Below are 26,697 nucleotides of genomic sequence, written 5' to 3' on the forward strand. Positions count from 1 at the left end.
AAAGTACCTAATATAGAATCTGAGCAAAAACTAAAGGATTCATGTACGCTAATAACCAACTATATATATAAAAAAGGCATAATACATATATTGAATTCCAAACTTGGCTTCAAATTTTAACTTTGACCTTCAACTTGTATAATGCACAAACAGACACTTTAACTATCCAACTTTTAAATAAATAAATACATGAGTCCTACATGTCACAATACACGTAGGACACCACGTAGGACAAAAAATGACATGTATGACATGCGTGTCTATTTGTTCAACTTTATACAAGTTTAAGTGTCTACTCGTGCACACTCAAAATTGAAAGACATAAATATATTCGAAGTCAAGTTAAAGAGCATATTTATATATTATCCTATAAAAAAGTTCTCTTTTTACTTAAAAACATATATGTCTTAGGAGTTGGTGTTTTCTCTTACAAAAAACAAACATAGCATACTTTCACCTTTACAACCTATAGGATTACAATCTTTTGATATGCTACATTGTACTTGTCTCCCCAAATGCCATAAAAATTAAGATATATATATATATATATCTCCCCAAATGCCATACATGATGGTGAATCTACGAAAACCAAAAGAAAAATTAAGATATATATATATATATATATTTATCAAAATTAAACATTCAATATATTATCATCGGTCGTTAATATAAGTCAAACAAAACTTATTATTTGGCTATTATATATGACATTAATTAGAATAACATGCTAAGAAGGCTTTAATTAGGGGTACGATAGGGTTCATCTGAATCCCCTTCATATAAGAAAATCACATTATATATATATAAATATAAAATTATATCTTACCAAATAAAATTAACAAGGCAATAAGAGAGAGCAAATTAAAAATTGATGTCTTCTCCATTTTGTATACTATATTATATTTTTTTTTGTATGCAATGAATAGGAAGATTATATATAGGGAGAGATGTTGCAACAACTTATCTCAAATATTGATAGAATCCAAAATAAATTAAGTGAAATTAGCTAACTTATAATTTGGATTGTGGGAATTAATGGAAACAAATCTAAAGTTATTAGTGTTTTAGAATTTTTGTAATTTAAGTTATATATGAAATCAGGACTACTTCAACCATTTTATTATTTGGTCAAAAAAAATTTGATTATATGAATTTTAGCGTTATATGTTACCATTCATATGCTATTAATTTTGGTCATATATCTAGTGGTCAAACATTTCACTTGATTTGGTAGAGGGAATTTTTCATAATTAAAATTGTGCATAATAGCAAACTATTAAATTCAAAATAAATAATTATAATTATAGTTTTATTTAATTTCAATTCGCAATCGCAATAAATAGTCTCGTCATTCACCGCTCTCTCTCTGAATTTTTCATGACATAATCGATCATTTTTTTAATCCAAGAAGTGTTGAATATTCAATCTTATCACATATATGGTTAAAAATAAGAAAGGGAAAAAAAAAACTTAACCTAATAAAATGAGTAAAACATGATAACATAAAAGTTCAATGTTATTAATACCAAAAGAAAGAACTTGAAATATAGCATCAATTTTTTTTTTATCTTTCTCGATGGTCAATTTAATAACTCAGATACATATTTTAAAATTTTCCACTTTGAATATAACAGAAAAATATTATAATTAGCAAATCACATATATATTATCGAGTTTTGAGTAAACATTAAAGGATTCACATGAGCTAATAACCAACGATATAAAAAAATTGTTTTTTTATAACTCAAAACATATATGTCTTTTGGACTCTAATTTGTACCACAAATGCAAACTCCTCTAATACAATTTGCTATAGATTTAGGAGGACATAAGCTTATACAATCACTGTCTTTGGTGCAAGCAGCACTCTTCTTTATTTGATGGGGACACACACAAACTCCATGAGAACATTGCATAATTCCACAAGCTGTAGGTTTACAATCTTTTGATGTGTTACATTGTACTTGTATTCCCAATGCCATACACGATGGTGAACCTACGAAAACCAAAAAGAAAGATTTAAGATACGTTTGTCGAAATTAAACATTCAATATATTATAAAAACTATGTATGTGTCTATTGTATATGAGACTAATTAGAACTAAATGCTAAAAACTTCAACCAGGGACATGAAGGGCTTCATCTGAATTCTCTTCATATAAAAAAGATCACATTCTATGTATATAGATAGATGCAAAATTTCATAAATATATATAATAGACAGTGAACCCTTCTGATGAAATTCTTGTTGTGGAGGTGGGGTGGGGGTGGGGGTGGGGGGATCTTACCTAACAAAATTATCAAGGCAATAAGAGAGAGCAAAACAATTGATGTGTTCATTTTGTATACTATATCTCAATAGACAATGATATTATTTTTATTTTTCTTGTGTATTTGTATGCTATGTTTTGGGAGATATATATAGGGAGAGATGGTGCAACAACTTGCCTCAAATATTGATAGAATCCAAAATAAATTAATTGAAATTAGCTAATTTATAATTTGGAATGTGGAAATGAAAACAAATCTAGATTTACTAGTGTTTAGGATTTTAGTTTTGATTTAAGATATATTTTAAGTCATTACTACTTTGACCACTTTATTATTTGGTCAAAAGAATAATATTTGGTAAAAACAAAATGATTATATGAATATTAGCTTTCTATGTTACCATTGATATGCTATATTTTTTTTTGTCAAATATCTAGTGGTCAAACGTTTCACTTTATTTGGTAAAGGGAATTTTTCATAATTGATAGTTAAAATCGTGTATTGTAGCAAATTATTAATTCAAAATAAATATTATAATTAAAGATTCATATAATTTCAATTCACAACAAACTCTCTTGCCATTCACCTCTTTCCCTAAATCTCGCTCATCACTCTCCTTGAATCCTCGGGGCTCTCTCTCGCCTCTTTCACTTTATACAAATGCGAATGTAAAATTATTTTTGTATAATACGAGAAAGACTATATATATGATTACAAATACATATATATTCGTCTTATACACTTATGATGATCTATACATATACAAATCGTCCCTTGCCCAGTTCTATTTTGTCTTTACCTCTCTTACTTTATACAAAATACTATGTATAACTTTTGTTTGTATATATAAAGTGAGAGAGATTTGATATACATACAAATGTTTTAACTCGATCAATTATCAACATATTCAAACTTATAAGGATATACAAATATAATCATTGATACATGTACATAGTAGTTATATATATATATATATATATATATATATATATATATATATATAATTATCCAACCAATATACATAATAATTCACCTCTCCCACTCTTTGTCCTCACTTGCTTACCTGTCGCCTAATCTCGCTCATCACTCTAGCCTAACACAAGAACAATATACGTATACAAACACAATTGTCATAGACACAGACGCCCTATTTATACATGCGATTTTATACAATAAGATGTTACATGTGATTTTATACCATCAGATGCTCCATAGCAAATATAGTTTGTTATGGAGTAAAAATAGCAAAACTATAGCTATATAGCGCTAATATTATTTTTATATTTGTTATTCCTAAAATTACATGAATTATTATAATTTTAATTTCTCACGCGAATACAATATCACTTTTAATATTTGCATTTAACTTAGGAATAATTCTTTACTAATATTTGAATATTTAAAGTAATGAAAAATATAGGTTCTTTAAAAATAATATTAGGAATATTCCAACATTAACAAGAATATGGAATGAATTTTTTATGAAATAATCAATCATTTGGTTTTTTCTTTTTTTTTTTTTAATTCAAGAAGTGTTGAATATTCAATCTTATCACATATACACCTATACTTATTTTTCAAAACTGGGGGACATGAATTTTTTTTTATATCATCACTATCACTATTAATTGTTAACTTAAATAAATTACACTGTTAATAATCAATAATATTCTTGATTCAAAATCGCAATTTTTGTTTCTTCTTCTTAAAATTTTATCAACAAGTTTAATAAAGAAATCCCGCTTGAACATTTAAAATAAGAAAAAAAATGCATATAAAAAGCTCTAAGTAAGATTTAAACTATAAAAAAACTTTTGAGAAAATACGTAAAAGAAAAAACTTTTAAATTTGATCGAATAAATTACTTTAGCCTTTAAACTAGTGAATTAAAAATCACCTTGAGATTATTATATCACTCTCACTTGTCACATCATAGTCATGTCTGCACCTCGTCATTAATTATTTTTTATTAATTATTTTCACAAATTTTTCTTCTTATTAATTATTTTCACAAATTTTCTTCTAATACTTTTTAAAATTAATTTACACTTAATAATTAATTGTAAATGCATTTTCTAAAATTAAAGTTTGAAATGTGGATCCATTTTTATTTCCCCATATCCAACCCCTTCACTTCTTTCTACGTCCTTCTTCTTCACCATTTCTTACCTTTATCTACTCATTTTTTCTTCTTCATATTTTTCAACGAGCTCCACTATATGTCTTGTTTTTCTTTCTTTCTTCGTCTTATTCAGTGAACCAATAAGATTTTTTTAGCTCCGATAAAAATTGACGAATTTATATGTGTGAAATTGACGTGAGTAATAAGATGTTGGTGTTGGATTTTGTGGATTACTAAAAAATGGTGAAATTGAAGTAGTTGATAGAGTTGAAGATGAAGAATGACGAAAAGAAAGATGCTTCAATGGAGAAGAAGCTTTTGGGAAAGACAATAAAATAAAACGAAAAAAATTTAAAAGTTTTGTGGACCAATAAAAAAATTCATATTGTTTAATAAAAGTTAATATACTAAAAAAATAATATTTTAAAATATTAATTATATATTGACCTATAAAAATGCATTTGTATGATTTTACAAGTTTTTTTTCTTTTTTTTTAATTTCTTCACACACTATTAGATGAGTGAACTCACTCTCTTTGCCACGTAAGGATTGCATATAATTCACTTTAAAGATATTGGAGTATTTAAACGTTCGCATAGTTTAAATGCTAAAATAAGTTATCCGACCAAGTTCGAAAATTTTTATTATTTTCCCTTTCATTTTTGTGCCTTTTTAAGCATCGTCATGAGTGTCACATAATACCTCTTTATTTAATGCACATTCATTTTTAACGATGTAGTTATCGTCTTCAAATCATGAACTTGCTCTGAATCGAAAGGAATAAAGACATTGTACTTTAATAAGATAAAATATTTTTTTGTATACCTTAAACATATCTTAATTTTGGATTTAACAATCATTACAAAAGAAAAATCCAATACATTTTTATGTGGACATATGCTTATACAATCATTGTATTTTTTTGCCCTTCCTTATGATCCCACCATACACACGTACAAACTTGCTGGAAACAAATCATAATTCCACCATCGATGCACGATGCAGGATTACAATCTTCTTTAACGTGACACTTTTGAGATACATGTCCTGATACCATACGTGATGGTGAACCTATGAAAAATTGAAAAAGGGTTGAATTAAAATCAATAATTAAAATAATATTTAGTTTCATATCGCCATTACTATATTGTAAAAACGTTCAATCTATTATCAACAAAACTTAATAACTACTCCCTCCGTCCGGTTTTGTTTGTCATGGTTTCTGTTTTTAGAGTCAAACTATAAAAACTTCGACTGACATTTTAAGATGTATTTTTTCGTCATATTAATATGAAAAAAATTGTAATTTATAGTACTTTTCATATAGTTTTAGAATATCTAATTTTTTTTTGTTTAAAATATCAAATTAATGTAATCTGATTTACCTTTGAAAATCAGTCAAATTGATATTCGACATGACAAACAATTGCGGACAGGGGGAGAGGAAAGAAAGAGAGAAAAGGAAGAAACCTAACCTAATAAAATGAGCACAAAACTAATAGTGAATAATTCCTTCTTCATCTTCTAACATAATTAAGATTTATTTATCGAAATTAAATATTCAATATATTATCGTCAATCGCTAATAAAATTCAAATAAAAACTATTATACATGACATTAATTAGAATTAGTATTGCATGCTAAATAAGAAAATTGCATTCTATATATACAAATATAAAATTTCATATGTATATTTATATAAGGGCTTACCTAACAAAATTAACAAGGCAATAAGAGAGAGCAAATTAACAATTGATGTCTTCTCCATTTTGTATACTATATCTCAATAGACAATGATATTATTATTTTTTTATTTTTCTTGTGTATTTGTATGCTATGTTTTGGGAGATATATATAGGAAGAGATGGTGCAACAACTTGCCTCAAATATTTGATAGAATCCAAAATAAATTAAGTGAAATTAGCCAACATATAATTTGGAATTTGGGAATTTAATGGAAACAAATCTAAATTTATTAGTGTTTAGAATTTTATTTTTGTAATTTAAGTTATATTTGAATTACCTTTTTAACTCCTAAAGATGTAAGTCAACAAGCTATAATAATTAAAGAATAAATGTAATTAGTCAAAATATGTGAAATACTTTGACCTCTTTAATTATTATTGATTTCATTCACAATGTTTGTTTGTGTGTAGATATAAACTACACTAAATAATGTGCCAAAAAAATAAATAAAATTGAATATTGTAGATATAATATAGTGATTAGCTCTATAATGGTTCTTTATTAATATTTTCATTGAACTTAGTTCTTTAAATATTTGAAATTTTATCAAGTTTGATCACTCTAATATATACTTATTGATTTTATTCTTTTAAATATTAAAAACTTATTAAATTTTACCTATGTTAATTTTTTTTATATAAATGACTTAGATTTATAAAACGAAAAACTTAAAATAAAAGAGACAAGAGGAGGGAAAAAATAAAAACAATCTATACAATTACTTTTTATATCTTCAGCCACATTTAAATACATTTATCTATAAAAAAAAAAAAAGAAGATTATTTACGGTGTAATACTTTCATAAATATTATTTCAAGGTATTGATAATTATATTCATATATTCTGAACGTTACCTATAACCTCTATTAAAGTCTCTATTCTTTAGGTGTGCATTGGATAAATTCCGCCTTACAACGATGTAAACCCAGACTCAACTCAGAAGACATTGAGGAGGAAATCGATCCCGAATTATCCGTGTGAATATTTTTACCTTTTAAACCTGCTGAGCCACCCCAAAATAATAAATTAGATAAAACTAGTAAATTTAAAATGAAACATTTTACCTTCTATATATAATAAGATTAAAATAAATCAATTATGTAAAATTGTCAAGAAAGTGAATAAAGGGGTATTAGTAGACAACAATTAATAATAATAAGAAGTATGTTTCATATTTTTAATTTACTCTAATAATAAGAAAAAAATATATTCTATTACACCTTTTGAAAGTCACAATAGCAATCTCCATTAATACATTTAACTACTGGCCAATCAGGACCACACAAAACTTTACAATCATCATCTTTTTTGCAAGGATCATATTCAATTTTTTTTGGTGATTCATTGCATATACAATGTCCATCTAAACAAACTAGATGTTCATGTTTGCAAAATAAAGTATAACAATCTTTGACACTTTCACATGCCTTGCCTTGTCCCATCACCATACATGAAGGTGAACCTATATAAGAAACAATAAAAAAAAGTTATGATCAACAATTAAATTCATTGAAAATATATAGGAAGTGTTGATATCTTGGATAGGGGTAGGTTGGGGAAGAGGTTATCGGGGCACAGCGTGGAGAGGAGACAATCAATGTAGAATAACACTTGCAGAACTTGTTTCTTTGTTCCTATGAAATGTATTTTTAAAGACATATCCTTTCAACAATCGAACATCAGAAAATTCTATCGAACACACTCTTTATGGAGAAGAAAGAAAGAAAATCGAAAGAAATCTAACCTATCAAAATGAACACAACAAGAAGAGAGAACAAGATTCTTGATGCCTTCTCCATTTTCTATATTTAAGTGAAAGTTTCTTTTTGTTCTTTTTTATAAGAATGTGCATAAACATATGTTGATAGGATACAATTATATAGATGGTGCACCACCAACTTACTGTATTGATACACTCCAAAATGGTAAAAATCTTAAATGTATAATAAGGAATTAAAGAAAATTAATCAATTTCATTGGAAGTCAATTGGGAATGATGGAATCAAAATTTATCATTTTAAGAAGATATTCATATAATTAAGATATGATCATTTTAAGATATTTTATATATTTATGGTTGTATCATTTAATTTAAAGATATAAAAGATCAAATGTACTTTAAGTTTATATGATAGCATTAGAATTAAGAGGGAAATATTATTTATTTATTGGTTTCTTCTATTCGTTGAAGTCTAACTAAATCTGGATTTATGCCACAAAGTCTATAATGGAGGATAAAACACTTATAGAAAATAATGAGATAAGCAGATATTCAAGATAGTGTAAATGAAAATGGTTCAATAAAAAATTTCAATTTCTAACATATTTTCCACAATTGACATCTAAAAATTAAAATTTTAGTCACTATTTTATTAAATTAATACAACTCGATGAATAAATGAATTATTTTAACAAATTTTATTTTTAGTATCAAACTAGAAAAAAAAATTAAAAAGACTATGTGGGGCAAGCTCATGCAGAACGGGTCTATGCAGGACAGGGTTGAAAATGAAAAAAAGTTTTATGCGGGGTGGGGCAGGGCGGGGTGGATTTATAAATGTTTTACGGATCAAGCTCAACGTGTCCCCCCCCCCCCCCCCTCCCCGCAATATCTATATTGACTGTTCTCTGATATAAATTTATTCTTAAGTTTGGTTGCTCTTTTATTATTTATATTCTTCAAACTCATTTAAATACATTTATCTATGTAAAAAAAAAGAAGATAATACCACTCAAAAGCAATCGAGCATAGCAAGTGAAATTAGTAAACGAAAAATAAAATATCTTACGTTCTATGACAGATTAAAATAAACCGATTATGTAAAATTGTCAAGAAAGTGAGTGAAGGGATATTATAAGACAATAATAATAAGAAAAATATTCTATTAGACCTTTTATTATGGGTTTTTACAATAGCAAATTCCATCAATACATTTAATTGATGACCATTCAGGACCACATATAGCTTTACAATCATCATCTTTTTTGCAATAATCTAATTCAATTTTTTTTGGTGATTCATTGCATATACAATGTCCATCTAAACAAACTAGATGTTCATGTTTGCAAAATAAAGTATAACAATCTTTAACATTTTGACATGCCTTGCCTTGTCCCAATACCATACATGAAGGTGAACCTATATCAAAAAAATAAATTAAAAAAAAGGGTAAGATCAACAATTAAAATCATTAAAAATATATACAAATTATTGATATCTTGATTAGGTTAGGCTGGGGGAGGAGGGTGGGATGAGGTGATCGTAGCAGTGGAGAGGAGACAATCAATGTAGAATGACACTTGCAGAACTTGTTTCTTTACACCTACTATGAAATCCATTTTTAAGGACATATCAATTTTACAGTAAATTATGTTTTCTGAATGTTGACGATTATATGTGTGTATACAGATCTAATATATATCATAAAATAAAGTACACATGGATGAGTTGTTCGAATCGGAGTAAATCCCTTCTTTTATTGAGTTCAGGGTCTCAATCAATAATTTTTCTAATTTTCAAGGAATTTGTTTCACTAGAAAAACATCTTTTTTCAAAAAAAATTTTGAACAACTGAACATCAGAAAATTATATCGAACACGATCTTTATGAAAAAGAAAGAGATAAAATTGAAAGAAATCTAACCTAACAAAATGAACACAATAACAAGAGAGAACAAGATTCTTGATTCCCTCTCCATTTTCTATAATATTAGAGTGAAAAGTTTCTCTTTTGTTTTGTATATGAATGTGCACAAACATATGTTATAAGGATACAAATATATACACGGTGCAGCACCAACTTACCTTATTGATACACTCCAAAAATGGTAAAAATCTGTAGTAAACAATTAAAGAAAATTAATCAATTTCTTTGGAAGTCAATTGGAATTAAATGTAATCAAATTTATATTTTATCATTTTAAAAAGATATTCATATATTTAAGATTTTATGATCATTTTAAGATATTTTATATATTTATGATTTTATCATTTATATGACAGTGTATTAGAATTAAAAGGGAAACATCTTTAATTTATTTTTTGATTTTAGGGAAACATTTTTAATTTATTTTTTGATTTCCACCCTGTAATCGATACATACAAACTAAATTCAAATTCGCATAAAAAAAAATGTATCCTACATAAAAGGACAAAGCACTTCTTGACAAAAGAAAAATATTCATTGAATCATAGAAAATATGAGATGAGCAGAACCCCCTTTTGCAAATAATGAACAAAGTGAGTATAGTTATGTATAGTACCAACATTTAATTAATTACAATAATTAGTTTCAATGGCATCTAAAAAATATTTGCTCTACTTGAATTTGATACATAAAATTTTAAATAAATAGCATAAATAACATATATACTGGGCCTATTTTAATCGTCTTACTTTCGATCCTAATCATATATCTTAAAGGTGATACTCTTTTTCATTCTAGGTTTAATTATATAAGATTAACGATCGAAAGCAATCGAGCATAAATAAGTGAAATTAATAAATGAAAAATGAAACATCTTACGTTTTACGATAAATTAAAATATATCGAATATGTAAAAATCATCAAGAAGGCAAATGGAGGGTTATAAGAAAATGGTAATAGCTATATTTATTATTAGTTTACTAGAATAATAAGATAAAATATTTTGTTACACCTTTCATGGATTCTTACAATCACCACCATTTTTGCAAGAAGCTACAAATTCTTTTGGTGACTCATTGCATATACAATGTCCATCTAAACAAACTAGATGTTCATGTTTGCAAAATAAAGTATAACAATCTTTGACATTTTTACATGCCTTGCCTTGTCCCATCACCATACATGAAGGTGAACCTATATAAGAAACAATTAAAAAAAAAAAGTTAAGATCAATAGTTAAATTCATTGAAAATAAATAGAAATAATTGCTATGGATGAGATGAGGTGATTGGGGCGGGGTTAAGATGAAAACAATCAATGTAAAATGTCATTTGCAGTATCGAATCTTTTACGAAAAATAAAGAGAGAAAATTGAAAGAAATCTAACCTAACAAAATGAACACAACAAAAAGAGAGAACAAGATTCTTGATGCCTTCTCCATTTTCTATATTTGAGTGATAAGTTTTTCTTTTGTTTTGTGTATAAATGTGCAAAAACATATGTGGTAGAATACATATATATATATAGATGGTGCACCACCAACTTCCCTTGTTGATGCACTCCAAATATGGTTAAAATCTTAAATGTATAATAAGCAATAAAAGAAAATTAATTAATTTTTGGAAGTCAATTGGGAATTAAATGGAATCAAATTTATATTTATTATTTTAAGAAAAAAATTTAAAATAATATATTTGATTTGACTTGAGTTGATATAAAATTTAAAAAAAATAATGAAGACTTTAAATTTTGTGCTCCTAAATTAAATATATATATATAATGTTTCAAAATTTTTATTTAATATATCTTAAATACGTCATGTGTAAATTTAAAATTAAAAAAAAACAATTAGAAGAAAAATAAAACAAACAAAATGAAACAAATAAAGTAATGTTTTTATTTATTTGTTTATTTCATTTATCAAATGACCTTGTGATGGTATTGCTATATTTTGGACAAATTAAACCTTTTAAAAGTAAAGAAAAAGAAGAATCAAAATGCTAAATTGTTGGCTTTTAGATCTTTATTTTTATTAATATAAATACCACTTTTACTCTATTATACAAGGTATTAAGGAAATATTGATACCAACCAAAACTTGAGTGAAGAAGTTGATTCATGACTATTTTTAATCGGTCATACTCGTCTTCATAATAGGATTAAAAAGTGAATCTGCGGGGTCTAAAATGAATTAACTTATTAAAAGTTTTGATGATATTTATTTTAAATTTTTTGATAGATAAGTCGATGATATGTCAATACAAATATATTGTTATAAATAAACGTGAAAGAAAGAAATAATAAAAGAAATAGTTTTAAAACCCAAAACTTTCATAGAAGAGTGTCAAATGTATCATCTCAAAATTCTAACATTATAAGTCATAACCTACTTCGAAAGTCAAACGAACACGCCAGGAACCCTCACACAACCTCCATTCTTTTTCATAGAGTTTTAGAGTGTTTCAAATCTACTAAACACGTTATCTACATGAAAAAAATGAATCTATCAATACTCATATCGAGTCAAAAATTCGATCTAAAAAAAATGAGATGGTGGGAGAACTAGAAAAAATTTATAGAGAAAGGGAATAAAATTGCTAATAGACTTGCATTTGATAATGTACAATCCTTTTGTACTTCAATATTTATTTAATAAAAAAAATGCAGATTTAACTTTTAAAAGTGAAGTTATCGAACTCCAAAATAAACTTATATGTTCAATCAAACAAAATATAAAGATAATTTGAATTTTAATTTGAAATATTCCATTTAATATCATGAACTAGCATCCTAGCTAGTGTTATGAACAATTACAAGATAGGTTATCCTAGTTAGTTATGTCACACACTTTCTACTTTAATTTGACAAATAATAAAAAGGAAAAGAAACGAAGCTTAATGCCCTTAACATATTAGAAATTTTTAAAAATCTTCCTTTCATCACTTATTAGATACCCTTAACGTATTAAAAGTAAATAAAAAAACTACTATTTTTTTACGGTTTCACTTAATTGTTGGGATAAATTTGCTTTATGTCTTTTTCTTAGAAGAAATTTTTGGTCGTAGAGTCAAATCTTTTTGTAACATGAAGATATTTAAAACAAACCGATTTCTCAACACAAATATCCAAACATTATATAATAAGATAACCAAATTACAACGACAACACTTGAATTACAAGGAGACAACTAAAAGATCAAGTAACTAGAGATAGAGATAAGAATATGATGAGAAGATTAGATTCTAAAAAGAAGATGAGAGAAACAGACAGTTTCTTCACTTCACGCATACCCTTCTATAACCGTAAAAACTCTACTCAACCTAGATCCCAAGCAAATCTATTACTTAGCTGTCTAATTCTTGGGCCTCTTTGTGATTTAGTCACAGGCCCAACGGCTTGGCCAACCTCTGACCTATCCGCGTTTACAACAATATTACACTATAATAACTAAGTTTTCCACTAAATTAATTTTATGTTATATTATGTATTCTTTTAATAGCATTACATTATAACAATCAGAAAACAAAAGAAACAAATTAGCAAATAACATCATTATCATTATAATAGATGTAATTGAGATAAATTGTTCTATTATATATATTTCATGACTCAATTTTGGCCTCAACACTCACTACCACTACAAAAGCAAACTCCATTGAAACAACTTGCAGGACATATGGGAGGACATTTATTTGCACAATCACTATCCTTTGTGCAATGATTAACTTGAGTATTCTTCCTTAAAGAAGCATCACTTGCTAGGTACATTGGTGGCTCATTATCACACATGCAAAATCCTTCAACACATTGTAGAATTCCATGTTTGCAAGAGATTCCAAGATCACAATCTTGTTGGACTTTACACTTTTGAATTTGGCCTAATATCATATATGATGGTGAACCTGTAAAAATATCGATATTTATTTAAACTCATTGACAATAAATAGAAATTAAAAGTGTATTTGATACGAAGAAAAATGTACAAGTAGATAAAAAGTTGAACTATATAAGGGCCAACGACAAGGGTGAGAGTGGGAGATCTAGGGTGGGGCAAGATGGTAGAGGGGGACAATTGACATAGAACGACGATACTTAAATATATAAAAACAAATTGAAACGAATGAAAGTACTTTATATTAATGAAATTGAAAGAACAATAGAGAAAATAGAAAAACCTTACCTAACAAAATGAACAAGAAAGTAAGAGAGAACAAAATGTTTGTTGCCTTCTCCATTTTCTAGATCTTGATGATTTTCTTTTTGATTTGTATATATCATGTGACATATATATATAGGTGGTGCACATGTTAAGATTTAAAGGAATTTAAGGTGCATTAAGTGACAAAAGGAATATAAGGTGCAGTAAGTGACAAAAGGAATTTACTTGTGTTTAATATTTTCATTTTATTGTAAGATATTACACTAATTACATTGTAATTTTTTCTTAATTACAAATAGAAATATAAGATAGAAATTGTCCTATTTATATTTAATTATATTTCATGTTCACATACAATAAGGACCACTACAAACACAATTTCCATGTATACATTTTGGTGGACATATGGGTGCACATTTAGTTGTATCACAATCACTTTTGTTGTTGCAAGGACCATCACTATTCGCGTACATTGGTGGCTCATCACACATACAAAATCCTTCTATACATAGTAGAATTCCATGTTTACAAGACGCGGGATCACAATCTTTTTGACTTTTACAATTTTGAACTTATCTCGATACCATATACGATGGTGAACCTGTGAATAAATCATAAGAAGTGTTAAGAGATCAAAAAGTTAAATTTATTGATAATACATAGAAATTGAGGGTGTGCTAGGTACGAAGGAAAAGAAATTTTTATCTTTCTCTTCATAAGGCATGTATATGTCTTTTAATGACAATAATTACGACTTTATACTATAATATTTAGTTAGGATGTTCATCGATTAATTTTTAATTAAACGGTAAACATGTTATTATTTGGATCAAATGATCACACAACTAGTCTACTTTAATTACCTAAGAAGAAAGAAAAGGAGAGACTCTTATGAATGAATTAAGAGAGAAAATAGAGAAACCTTACCTAACAAAATGAACAAGAAAATTAGAGAGAACAAATTGCTTGTTACCTTCACCATTTTTTATACAATTATATCTTAGTAATTTCTTTTTTATTTGTATATTTGAATGCAAATATATATGTCTAAAGTCGTCAAAATAGGCTCAGCTCACAGGGCCGGCTCAATCCAACTCATTATTAGAGTAAGGTTGAGATAAGATTTTTTAAACTCATTTAAAACTAGGGCATATAAGCCCAATCCATATAAGTCATTGACCCTTGAAGCTTGATCAGGTTGGGTCGGGGTCGGCCATGGGCCAAAATTATTTATGTAAGGTAACTTACAACAATCGGTCACTAGTATATGAGCTAACTACTTAAATGTCTGTTATGTTGTAATATTACGAATCTTATCGAATTTTGGTACGTTTAGATACATATATCTTGGGATAGATGGACTAAAATCTAAGTTAATTTGTTCTAGATACACTCTATTCAAGTGAATACACATGTATCTAAGATACATAGAAAAAGCCAATGCACTTGCCTTCCTCCCATCTCACTCGCCACTCTATTATCTCGCTCGCGTATCAGGGATGCATCACACCAGATACATGTATCTCGCATATCTAGTATCCAAATACATGATGATCACATTAAATTTTTTGCTAGTGTTATTGACACAACACTATTATTTGTCATATTTGATCTGAAAACCTTCTCATTTTCTTGATGTTATAAAATTTTAAATGTGAATTTTTTTTTAAAAATAACCCTCGACCATTCTAGGATTGTAATGGTTTGAAATTTTCAGACCTTTTATATTAAAGGCCGACCGACCCTAGCCCATCAAATTTCTTGACCCGCGAGACTTGAATCGGGACAGGACCAACCCTTTTTTGCAACTCTATTTATATGTCAAAAGAAGTTATTGAATCTACTCTTGCATTACAACTATATATTGTATTTGGATTTTATTTCCTAACTAGATTAGATGTTTAATCTTAGTAGATTCAGATGAAATCTAATTACTTTACGTATAATAATCTAGTCATTTGAATAGGTTCATCATTGATCATTTTAAATTACACTTTTTTCTTCAAATTTACTATTTATTAATAGGTTGCGATGGTATAATTTTTAACGACATGTACGTGTTTAAAAGAAGAAAAAATCAAACTTTGAAATTTAGTGTTGTTACATCCATCTCACGTAGGGGTGTACTTAGGTCGGTTCAGTTTGATTTTTTATTTTAGAAAATCTAAATCAATTATGTCGGTTTATCAAATCTAAAAACCAAATCAAACCACATAAAGTTGGTTTTTTCGATTTTGATTTTAGTCGATTCTTTCAGGAGTTTTCATTTTTTTTTATAACTATACCGTATTTGAAAAAGCGATAAACATTTTTTTCACTTACCTGTGTGATAAGCTAAACTTAAAAAATGTTAAGTGAATAGAAATTTTCGAAAAGACTGTCAAATTCACACCAGTACAAAATATTTTTTCTGAAATATCAACGTTCATGATGCTAAACTAATATGATTAAAGCTGGATGCAAACTGAATACGGAAAATATTTACAAAGTAAATTGTTAATAACTTCGAATTTGAAAAACTATAACAATATAATTATAACTTCAGATCTTAACACAAAATAAAATATTTACAATTTTTACAAGTTCAAATTTGAAATAAAATAAATAAACATTGAAAATTATAAACTACTTTGTTGATATATTTTTAGTTAGTTTAAACTATAAACTAACTAAATATATATTAGCAAAGTACATTATAAATAATATTATTTAGCTATAAATAAAACAAAAAAAATATATATATGTATATATACAAAATTTTACAAATCCAAATTTTGAAATAAAATATATAAAATTGAAAATCATAAACTAACAAAAAAAATATCACCAAAGTAGATTATATGTAGATAATATTTTTTTTATCTACAAATAAAATAAATTATGTATATATATATATATATGTCTGTCGATTTGGTTTTAATTCGATTTGATTTTTTTTCTAATACCAAACCAAACAAAGAGTGATCAGTTTTTTTTTTCAATCGCCAAATCAATCAAACCAAATCAAAAGTCAATTTTTTTTCCGATTTTATTTAATTCATCGATTCAATTTAACTTAATATTTCGATTTGTACACTCCTACTCTCATGTGCTCTAATAATTTAGAATTGGCGTTTACCTTAGGTGTGGTACCATCTCATTAGCAATTGTAAAGAGACCCCTTGGTAAGTGGCCCAACTTATAATTCAAAATTGGGTCACTACAATTAAAATCGAACACTGTTTTGTATTATAAATAATATGGCCCATACTATCTGGCTAATCGATAGGTTCAAAACGTATTGCGTATTGCGTTATAATGTATTGTATTATATTATAATATATTAGTTTAATAAATTTATTATTTGAATAAATTATTATAATTACAAATCATATATCGATACACTATACCAAATATAATATTGTCGCTAAATGTGATTTTATAATGATAATTTACACTTTTTGTAAATGTCTCTAAACCCTATAATGACATAGGATCTAATGAAAATTAATTAAGGACTTGATGTGCATATCTAATTATTACCACTAAAATCTATTTTTTGTTATAGTAATAATAAACTATCAGAAAAGTAAGATACACGATAAAACTATGTGGGTAAAATATAAAATAAACTTGTGAAATAATGTGTAAAGATAGATAACAACACAATCACATCAGATCGATCGTTACTTATAGATATTCTCGTAAGGCATTAGAATAAATTTTAAAAATACAATGATAATTAAGTAACAATTTATATCTAGACTAACAGTACAATATAACAGATAACAATATGGAAGTAGTGTAATTAACAATATTTTCATTAATTTTAATACATACATTATTTTTTCTAACACGTATTTTAAATATTTTTGAAACGAGAGTTAATTAAAAAAACGACGACGTAGAGGGGGTCCGCCGTCAAGTCGCCAAATTGGCACACAGAAAAGATTCTGTTTCCAACTGAAGATACTGTCTGTGGTCCCCACTCTCTTTAATCGCATGCACGTTCTCTTCGCCTACTACTTTACTAATTAACAGCTCCGTCATCAAACTTATCTCAAATCCAATCACGTTACGCCACGTCGACACTAATTATAAAATTCAATTTTTTTTAAAAAAACTTATAATTTACTCGAACAACTTTATATAATTTAAAATAGAAAAAATATGAAAAATATGAAAGTTTGAACTTTCATGATAAAAAGAATATACAGTAAAATATTGATTAAAATTCTTATAAGTTGATGTTAAAAAAAAAAATTATGATAATTAAATGTGGATAAAAGAAGTAATAAGAAAATTCTCGATATAATACAATGTATGAAGGAAAAAATAAAACAACTCTCCCGTATCATATTTCGTATCCTTTATAATTTTTTATCTAAGATCATTTTCCTAATAACATGAAATTGTTTCATATCCTATCGAATTAAATACCTCTTCCTGGTACGTCTCCAACAAGCATTGTTGTTTGTATCAAGGCGGGTTTGTGAAATTTTATTGCTCGCAGTAATTTCATATTACGTCGATTTGAGCTTACTCGATCAGTTCAGTAAGCTAACCCCAGACATATATCTCGTCTTCATATGTCTGAAACATCATAAAGTTATCTCATATATTCAAGTTACAAAGAAAATACTTAATTAATTTGACCTTACTACTTTAATAAAAGTATTTTTTTTTTTAGAAAAAGCTGATTCTTCCATCTCTCTTTTTATGTCAGTGTTCTTTTATTCCTTTGAAAAAGGCTAGTCATTATCATTCTGTAACAGCGCAGTCATTTTAACGAAAATTCGAATATAAAAAAATCTCTTTATCTCACTAAAGGCGTATCTTAGCTAAACATCAATCATTTCATCTACCTTGCGCATTTCACGATCGCCGGTGGTGATTATTCCAACGGTTAGCTACAATGGGAGTTGATTACTATAACTTACTGAAAGTATCTAGGAATGCGAGTGAAGAAGATTTGAAGAGATCGTACAAGCGATTAGCGATGAAATGGCATCCAGATAAGAATAGTCAGAACAATAAGGAAGCAGAAGCGAAATTCAAGCAGATTTCTGAGGCGTATGATGTGCTTAGTGATCCTCAGAAGCGTCAGATCTATGATTTGTACGGTGACGATGCGTTGAAGTCTGGTCAATTTGCTTCGGCATCGCCGACTAGTGCTGGTAGTGGGACTGGTAATGGTAGAGGGTTTAGATTCAATACGCGTGATGCGGAGGATATTTTTGCTGAGTTTTTTGGTGGATCGGAGGGGCTTAGTAGTGGTTCTGGTGCCGGAGTTGGTAGGAAAGCAGCGCCGGTGGAGAATAAACTTCCGTGTAGCTTGGAAGAGCTTTACAAAGGATCTAGAAGGAAAATGAAGATCTCAAGGATTCTTCTGGATGACTCTGGGTAGGTATACCTTATATTATACAAGTATATTTGTGCGTCATCGTTGAATACGTAATTCCACATCTTTGTTCCTATATTAAATATATATCTTTGATGAATTCGAAAAATATAAATATTTTTTTTATTATAGCATGGCTTTGTTTATTTTTAGTCAATTTACTTTTTTTTGAATCAAAAAGTTAATTTACTTTTCTTCTGAGGCATTGACTGAGATTATTGTACTTTCTGAATCAAAATTGTTCTGTTGCTGGAACTAATTTTCATTTTTAGTCATCAAATTGCTGAGATTGAATGCAAATTTGATAGCAAAAGAAGTAGGTGTTTTGGTATTTGTTTGAATTCTGGAGGATAGAAGTTGATGTTTTTCAATTGCTGAATTTGGTAACAGCTGAATTGTCTATGACTTTTTTGGGTGTTTCGGCGAAACTGAGGTCCTTTATGCTTCTATGGTTATTAGATACTCTCTACCTGGTTCATAGACAAAAGTTCCAATTTCTGTTTTCAAATCGCGTCCTTGGTGGAGTATGGTAGAAGTTTGATAGCTCTTTGACATCCCAATGTGTATCAGCTAGTATCTTGCTTGACATAGCTATAAAGAACATGGTTTGAAATGGCAATGAGGTTAGAACACCTAGGTGTTGTAGCAAAAATCTATTTGATAGAATTGAGCTATGTGCTCGGACTTTTCAAAATGTTAATGGGTGTGTGTCAGATACTCCAAAAATAGTGTCTTTTAGAGAATGTGACATAGGTGCGGCAATGTTTTTGGAGAGTCCACATAACATAGGAATTGAGGATTAAGTAGGATCATTATCCTATGAGTGTTAAGTTTTTGCTCTGAAAGATGATATTCACTTCGGTAAAGTTATAACCTTCATATTTTTTATTTTTAGTGGTTGAAAACTATGTTCACAACAACTATAGTAGTTGAGACTGGCTAAAGGATTAATACCCATTTTACTCTGATTGGACCCATGTCATTTTATTACTCAATAATTTGGCTTTGTGATACTAGAAGTTCTCTTCAATTTGTACTGACAAGCTAGCTGTCAACCTACTGCAAAGTTGTTTCTGTGCCCATGACTTACAAAAATATCTTTAAGTGAGATTAATGTCTTAAATGCATCTTGACCAAATGGTTTTCAGCTAATTGAGTGGATTAGATATTTATTTTGTTAACTCTGGTGCTTTTGCACATCCTCCATTCGTACATTAACAAAACATGTAATGCTGTCATTTCTTTGTTACTTAACAAGTCGTAAAGGTTGAAAAAGACATGTGATTGTTTTAAAGAAAATACATGGCAATTCTTTCTTTTAGGAATCAAAAGCTCTTAAACCCAGGCCAGTTTGCAGATGTATATCAAAGTCCCTGTTGATTAATGCTTATTTATGGTCACCAGGGAGGTAGATTGATCTCGGTTACAATTCCCCTGTTCAAAATATTTAATTGTCTCATATTTGAGCCAACCCTATCCTTATTATTGCTTTACCCAATCTTATATTGTCCACACTCCAAATGTCTAATTCTATGTGTGTATGATCTTCCGTAATCCATTCCTCGCCACATGAACTAACTTTACTGTCCCATTTTCTTTATAGATAGAGCTTATGATTACCTTGGTATGCTGATTGATCGTGCTCAGTGTTTTGATTCCCGTGTGCAATGATAAAACTACTTTAAAAACTTTAGTTAATGGGAGGCAAAACTTTTAGCTACTGAAAGGAATAGTTCTTTCTTCGGAGGGTCAAGGTGAGGGTTGGGGTAGCAAAGCAATGGCAAATATTGACAATAGTTCTGCAAATATGTGGATAACAAGCCATGAATGTATTAAATTATGAAGTTTCACTCAATTATTCCACTCCGTCCGTGGCTCTAACCTCAAGTCCTACTGTAATCACCTTTCTTCCATTTGTGAATTTGTTTTTGCAGTAAGCCAACAACTGTTGAAGAGGTCTTAGCAATACACATCAAACCAGGTTGGAAGAAAGGCACAAAAATAACTTTTCCAGAGAAAGGGGACTATGAATATGGAGCTGCCCCGGGTGATCTTATTTTTGTGATTGATGAAAAGCCACATGCTGTCTTCAAGAGGGATGGAAATGATCTAGTCACGAATCAGAAAATATCGTTACTGGATGCTCTCACTGGAAAAACTATCAGCTTGACTACTTTGGACGGAAGGGAACTCACAATACCAATCAAAGAAATCGTCAAACCAGGACAGGAGCTGATAATCCAAAATGAGGGAATGCCAATATCAAAGGAACGTGGCAAAAAAGGGAATTTGAAGATCAAGTTTGACATTAAATTTCCATCAAGGCTAAATGCAGATCAGAAATCTGATCTCAGAAGGGTGCTATGCAGGAGTATTGACTAGTCCTATTTTTAACTTAAGGTGTCACTAACACTATCTTGGAGTTGCGCGGAATGTAAATATTTAACAAGCTTTCTGTAGAAATGAAATTGTACATATTAGGATATAATCTTAAGGATGCGTTCCAACATTTACAAATAGTAAGCACCAAAAGAGGAGCTAATGTAGCTACTTCTTTAGCTGCTTGCATTTTCTTTTGTTGGATGTAAAAGGAGTAAGTAGTTTAATAGCTGTGTTGTTTGATTTGGAGGTGGATACTATATATTAAGTATTGTAGTTGCGAGTAGTGGCTCTATGTTTTAATTGTGTATTCCATCTATGGCAGACCTTTGATGAATATATTGCCTTGGTGCTTTTTGGCATAGGTATGGCTGAAACTCCCCTTCAGAGATTTTTCTTTGGAGTATATTTGCTTTGCATGAAGATTTCCCTTTTCATTTAGCTCCTCGTCAGCTAACTCAATCAGGATGACAGGTTTACTTGCAAGGTGCACCGACTAAATGCCTTTTACTTACGTTCATTTATCTTTATCATTATATTGATTCTCTATGATAAAGACGTCGTATGGCAATGTCAAAGATACTTTTAGTATTTTCATTTTTTATATTCTAAAGTGTAGTTCAGGGGCATAGATACACTGATGAATATTAGACAGTCTATGAACCCAGAAACCTGAAAGACCTTTTACTTATTCATATCAAATATACCAATATTAGTGCTTAAATCAGCCTGTTTGGATTTTACTATCAGAAGTGAGAAAGACCATAGGTGAGTACATAACTAGTTCTTACTGACAAAGATATAACATTTATTCTGCACAGAGACCTATCGTCGAGTAAACCCTGCTCATTACGTTACTGCCTTTGGTTTGTTTAGACGTAGATAGCTTTGTGTTTCTGAATCTTCTTCTGTAGCCCATCCTTGTCTGCTCCAACAATCTTGTCAACTACCTTACCTTTCTTTATCAGCACGAACGTTGGCATTGCTTGAACCCCATATTCTTGAGCTACATCCTGTTTACAGTCAAAGATTTAGAGAAATTAGTATCCGTATAAATATCACTATTGTAGGGAAAAAGACCAGGGTTATCAAGTTAAAGACAATAAGAGTATACATCCAGCTCATCGACATCAATCTTGACAAACTCAACGTCTGTATATTTAGCAGCAAAGTCATTGAGAACTGGTTCCATGTATTTGCAAGGACCACACCATGTAGCTGTGAAGTCAATAACAATCTAGTAGCAACAGAGCAAAAGATACCAATGATTAGTACTGCCTAACTTCTAATATACAATGACTTCTATAACACAAGTATTAAATTTTTAACACTATCAGGTCACTCAAAAGACGACTAAATACTGTGATAGTCTTGTACACAGTTAATGATTACCAGTTTGTTTGTATTTTTCAAAGAATCAAAATGGAGCTTCCATTTTGTTGAAGAGTGAAAAGCAATGACTTGAGACCTCTTGCTTTGTGGTGTGATTGGCATATTATGAGTCTCATGCCAAGTTGATGAGTAGTTAGCACCCATTTTCTTCGAACTTGCTCTTCTGGTTTTCGAAAGATTTATCGTTGGATTATTGTTGGAGCTTAGAGTCTTCCAGGGACCCCTTTTTATATTGGTTGCTGATGTACAAGAAACTTAAAATTTTAACACAGAATATGTTCATTATGAGTTGTGTTGATCATTCCATCATATATTAGAAGATTTGATGCTATGTGTCTTTTGTTTGTGTTGGTTCTTTTTTCAGTATTACTAATGCAGGATCTTTACCACTTTATTCTCACTCTGTATTTTTCACCCTGCAACAAAGTAGTTTATTATTATTACTTTGTTAGCATATTTAAGAAGTCAAATATTACTGCTATTGATGGAAACAATGTTTTGTTCTAGTATTGATTCCTACTATCTTGAAATAACTTGAGGGGTTAAAATAAAGGGTAGATGGTGTCACTTGTTCCTTCTTTATTCCTTGTTTAGTCCATACTCTAGGTTATGGATTGCTTCCTCCCTAGACAAAGTCAATATACCTATTATTGGTGTACCGATACCTCAAACGTCAATAACTTCGTCCAACTCAAAATAAGTAACGAAGCAACACCGATTTAATATTTTGCTTGTAAGAAAATATGCAGAAGAAGTTAAAAAAAAATTGATGTAGAAAAATAAGAGAAAATTCTTCTTTTTATAGCCAACAAAGAGTAGTATGAACAGATGCTATTGTGTCTTATCAGAAAAGTCACAACTCATCGTAAAAGTCACAACTCATTCAATGTGAAAATGTGTTATTCAAATTACATCACGTCTGTTGGTGTCTTTTTGGAAGAATATTTCATTTCCCATTTACACCTTTTAAAACTCAATAATCCCCCACGTGAATGGAGAATGACTATATTGGAGAATGACTATATGATGAAAAACATGAATAACAAATTTTTTGTTTTGTATGTAAAGATTAATTGCATTTGAACAAGTAAGTTTTTCTTTGAACTTTTCGTAGTGAAACATATATTAGATTTATCCGGTCAGTTGATAAATCTGATATATTTGAGCTGTGGAGTTTTGGTGTATATCTTGACAACATTAGTCACACAATTAACTCTTTAACCATATTAGTTCTCACTATTTTGTACATTTCATCTATGAACACTATTCGATTCATAAGTGTGTAGATAATTAGTCTTATCGAATTCTCTTTGAAGCGGTTTACACTTTGTACTTATATTGGTTATTTCTAAATGTGTTATCCTATAGATACCTAATGATATATACTAAATCAAACTTAAAAGCATTACCTTTTTTTTTTTGTCATTTGGCTATTCACAATGTATGCATATATGAGCCAATAGTTTGGGTCATCAAAACAAAATGTCTTTTAAGAAATCTTAAGATTCATTCAACTCTTTACCAATCTTGTTTAAAGCTATAAATTCAACTCTATTATAAAGTAACAATACATGTTTGTTTGGATCATTTCCAAGTTAGTGCTCCTCCATATAAAGCTAGAAAACAATTAAACAATACACAAACCTAAATATCTTTTATTTGAGAGGAAAAGTTACAAAATTACTTTCAATTAACAAAAACAAAGAATATTGTTAAAAATACTTAAAAGCATGTATTGATAAAAAGCAAGAAAGTTGAGGAAAAATTCTTCAACCTATCCCCAAGAAAAGTACATATTTTCCTTTTAGTTCTGTTTGACATCTTGCAAAACTTTTATGTGTATGTCAAACTTCAAAGTTGCTCTAACTACATGTATTTTACTTGACATTTATTGTATCATATACTTTTTATGGAAAAGACATATGAACATAAAAACAAGAGACATTTTCTTATACAAATAAATGTAACAGAGAACTTGAGATGAATATACAGCTAGTTGTATCAGTTAAAAAATTATTACGGAGACCACTCGACTGATCTCATCCACTTGAAAATTTCCGCAAACACATGAAAATTTATTCAACAAAGGAAGTGTCATTCCTTTGTATTTCCCTTTGGTTTGCTTAGTATAAGCTACCTTTGTGTTTCTCATTTTCATCTTTAGTCCATCTTTATCTTCTCCCACAATCTTGTCAATGACCTTCTCTTTCCTTCATCAACACGAACGTTGACATAGCTTGAACCTCATATTCCAGAGCTACATCCTGTTTCCAATCGTCCAAGGTTCGAGTAAAACTAGTATTATAGAAAAGGATTTAAGATATACACATTGACGTTATTAACTTCTATTACTTTTACCAAATTGTATCGTTTATTATAGAGGTTTGTGTATAATTATCTTATAAGTGGACTTAATTGTGTAAATACGTCAATTTATAGAACTTAAACTCGAAAAAAGAAAAGGATTGTGAAGTTCAAGAAGTCTTACAACTAATTTATCAACATCAATCTTGACAAATTCAACATCTGTATATTTGGCAGCAAAGTCATTGATATTTGGATCCATGTTTTTGCAAGGACCAAACCATGTAGCTGTGAAGTCAATAACAACCTAGTAGAAACAGCGCAAATGATTAGTACCATATCATAATATTTCCAATTTGTTTGTTAATCTTTCAAAGAATCAAAAGTGGTTACCAATAATCAAAACGGTTACCAATTTTAACACGTCCATCTAAATACATAACTGTTTATTTATAAAACTAGTTTCAAACACTTAAAAGTCGATTTCATCACTTCAAGCTTATCAACTATTTACCATCAACTAATCAAACGAGCTCTACATAGGTTAAAATGGAGTGATATTGTAAAAATGATTACAAATTTGCTTATATCTTTCAAAGAATCAAAATCATTACCGTAGAAATGGAGCCAATTGGTCGCTACGGGCAAACTGACCAATTTTCAAGATCAAACGAGTCTCAGGGCAGGTAAACACCATTTTGCTGATTTTCATGTACTATAATTCATAGATTTTTGGTGATCCTAAATTTTGGATTTGTTTTTTGCCAAAATTTTTCATAGACGTCTGTTAATACCTTAGTAATGGAGCCATTTGCTCCCGGGCAAACATGTCCGTTTTAAAGATCAAATGATCTCCAGTGTAGGTAAACCCCCATTTGATGATTTTCGTGTACTATAGTCCATGAGATTTTAGAAATCCAGAATTCTGAAATTTTTTTTGCCAATTTTTTTTATAGATATCCATTAAGACCTTAACAATGGAGCGAGTTGGTTGTCACAGACAATTCGATCCATTTTCAAGGTCAAATTGCCCTAGAGCAGGTAAACCCCAATTTTGTCGATTTTTGTGTGGGTGATACGAAAATTCAGTTTTTTTTGCCAAAAGTATTCATGGACATCCGTTAAGATTTTAGAAATGGACTCAGTTGGTCCCCACGGGAAAACTGGTCTGTTTTCAAGGTCAAACGAGCCCCAAATCAAGTAAACCCTTATACTGCTGATATCGTGTGCTATAATTCATGGATTTTTTTGTGATTCGGAACTCTGGATTTTTTTGTTAAAATTTTTCATGGACA

At 29.1% G+C, this 26,697-nt stretch overlaps 2 protein-coding genes and 4 long non-coding RNA genes across 6 annotated transcripts; 1 reads left to right on the top strand and 5 right to left on the bottom strand.

The window, feature by feature from the left end:
* Positions 1–1,721: 1,721 nt before the first annotated feature.
* On the bottom strand, positions 1,722–2,711 carry LOC104647263 (uncharacterized). The gene is made up of 2 exons (XR_741329.4): positions 2,289–2,711; positions 1,722–1,996 (listed from the first exon to the last, which is right to left on the bottom strand). It is a non-coding gene; the product is annotated as an uncharacterized lncRNA (long non-coding RNA).
* A 2,478-nt stretch (positions 2,712–5,189) lies between these two features.
* On the bottom strand, positions 5,190–8,058 carry LOC104647265 (uncharacterized). Its single transcript, XR_003246734.2, has 3 exons — positions 7,886–8,058; positions 6,106–7,603; positions 5,190–5,465 (listed from the first exon to the last, which is right to left on the bottom strand). It is a non-coding gene; the product is annotated as an uncharacterized lncRNA (long non-coding RNA).
* A 951-nt stretch (positions 8,059–9,009) lies between these two features.
* Positions 9,010–9,880, bottom strand: LOC138348376 (uncharacterized). The gene is made up of 2 exons (XR_011220980.1): positions 9,785–9,880; positions 9,010–9,280 (listed from the first exon to the last, which is right to left on the bottom strand). It is a non-coding gene; the product is annotated as an uncharacterized lncRNA (long non-coding RNA).
* Positions 9,881–10,727: 847 nt separating this feature from the next.
* LOC104647267 (uncharacterized) lies at positions 10,728–11,321 on the bottom strand. The gene is made up of 2 exons (XR_741333.4): positions 11,175–11,321; positions 10,728–10,981 (listed from the first exon to the last, which is right to left on the bottom strand). It is a non-coding gene; the product is annotated as an uncharacterized lncRNA (long non-coding RNA).
* A 7,324-nt stretch (positions 11,322–18,645) lies between these two features.
* LOC101251582 (uncharacterized) lies at positions 18,646–22,068 on the top strand. The gene is made up of 2 exons (XM_004238701.5): positions 18,646–19,329; positions 21,262–22,068. The coding sequence occupies exons 1-2, from the start codon at positions 18,842–18,844 to the stop codon at positions 21,707–21,709; spliced, it is 936 nt and encodes a 311-aa protein (XP_004238749.1). The 5' UTR covers positions 18,646–18,841; the 3' UTR covers positions 21,710–22,068.
* Positions 22,069–22,365: 297 nt separating this feature from the next.
* Positions 22,366–23,616, bottom strand: LOC101251883 (thioredoxin H2-like). The gene is made up of 3 exons (XM_004238702.5): positions 23,099–23,616; positions 22,821–22,943; positions 22,366–22,719 (listed from the first exon to the last, which is right to left on the bottom strand). Exons 1-3 carry the CDS (start codon positions 23,240–23,242, stop codon positions 22,579–22,581), a joined length of 408 nt encoding a protein of 135 aa, XP_004238750.1. The 5' UTR covers positions 23,243–23,616; the 3' UTR covers positions 22,366–22,578.
* Positions 23,617–26,697: the final 3,081 nt, after the last annotated feature.

The sequence above is a fragment of the Solanum lycopersicum genome, chromosome 5 (genome assembly GCF_036512215.1).
Source record: "Solanum lycopersicum chromosome 5, SLM_r2.1".
NCBI lineage: Eukaryota > Viridiplantae > Streptophyta > Magnoliopsida > Solanales > Solanaceae > Solanum > Solanum lycopersicum.

Bases quoted from the DNA above. Each gene is read 5' to 3' on its own strand.
- LOC101251883 (XM_004238702.5), bottom strand. From the start codon at position 23,242: ATGGGTGCTAACTACTCATCAACTTGGCATGAGACTCATAATATGCCA. The intron at 22,944-23,098 runs GTAATCATTAAC...TGTTGCTACTAG, and splicing joins TGAAAAATACAAACAAACTG to ATTGTTATTGACTTCACAGC. The intron at 22,720-22,820 runs GTATACTCTTAT...GACTGTAAACAG, and splicing joins TTGATGTCGATGAGCTGGAT to GATGTAGCTCAAGAATATGG.
- LOC101251582 (XM_004238701.5), top strand. From the start codon at position 18,842: ATGGGAGTTGATTACTATAACTTACTGAAAGTATCTAGGAATGCGAGT. The intron at 19,330-21,261 runs GTAGGTATACCT...TTGTTTTTGCAG, and splicing joins ATTCTTCTGGATGACTCTGG to TAAGCCAACAACTGTTGAAG.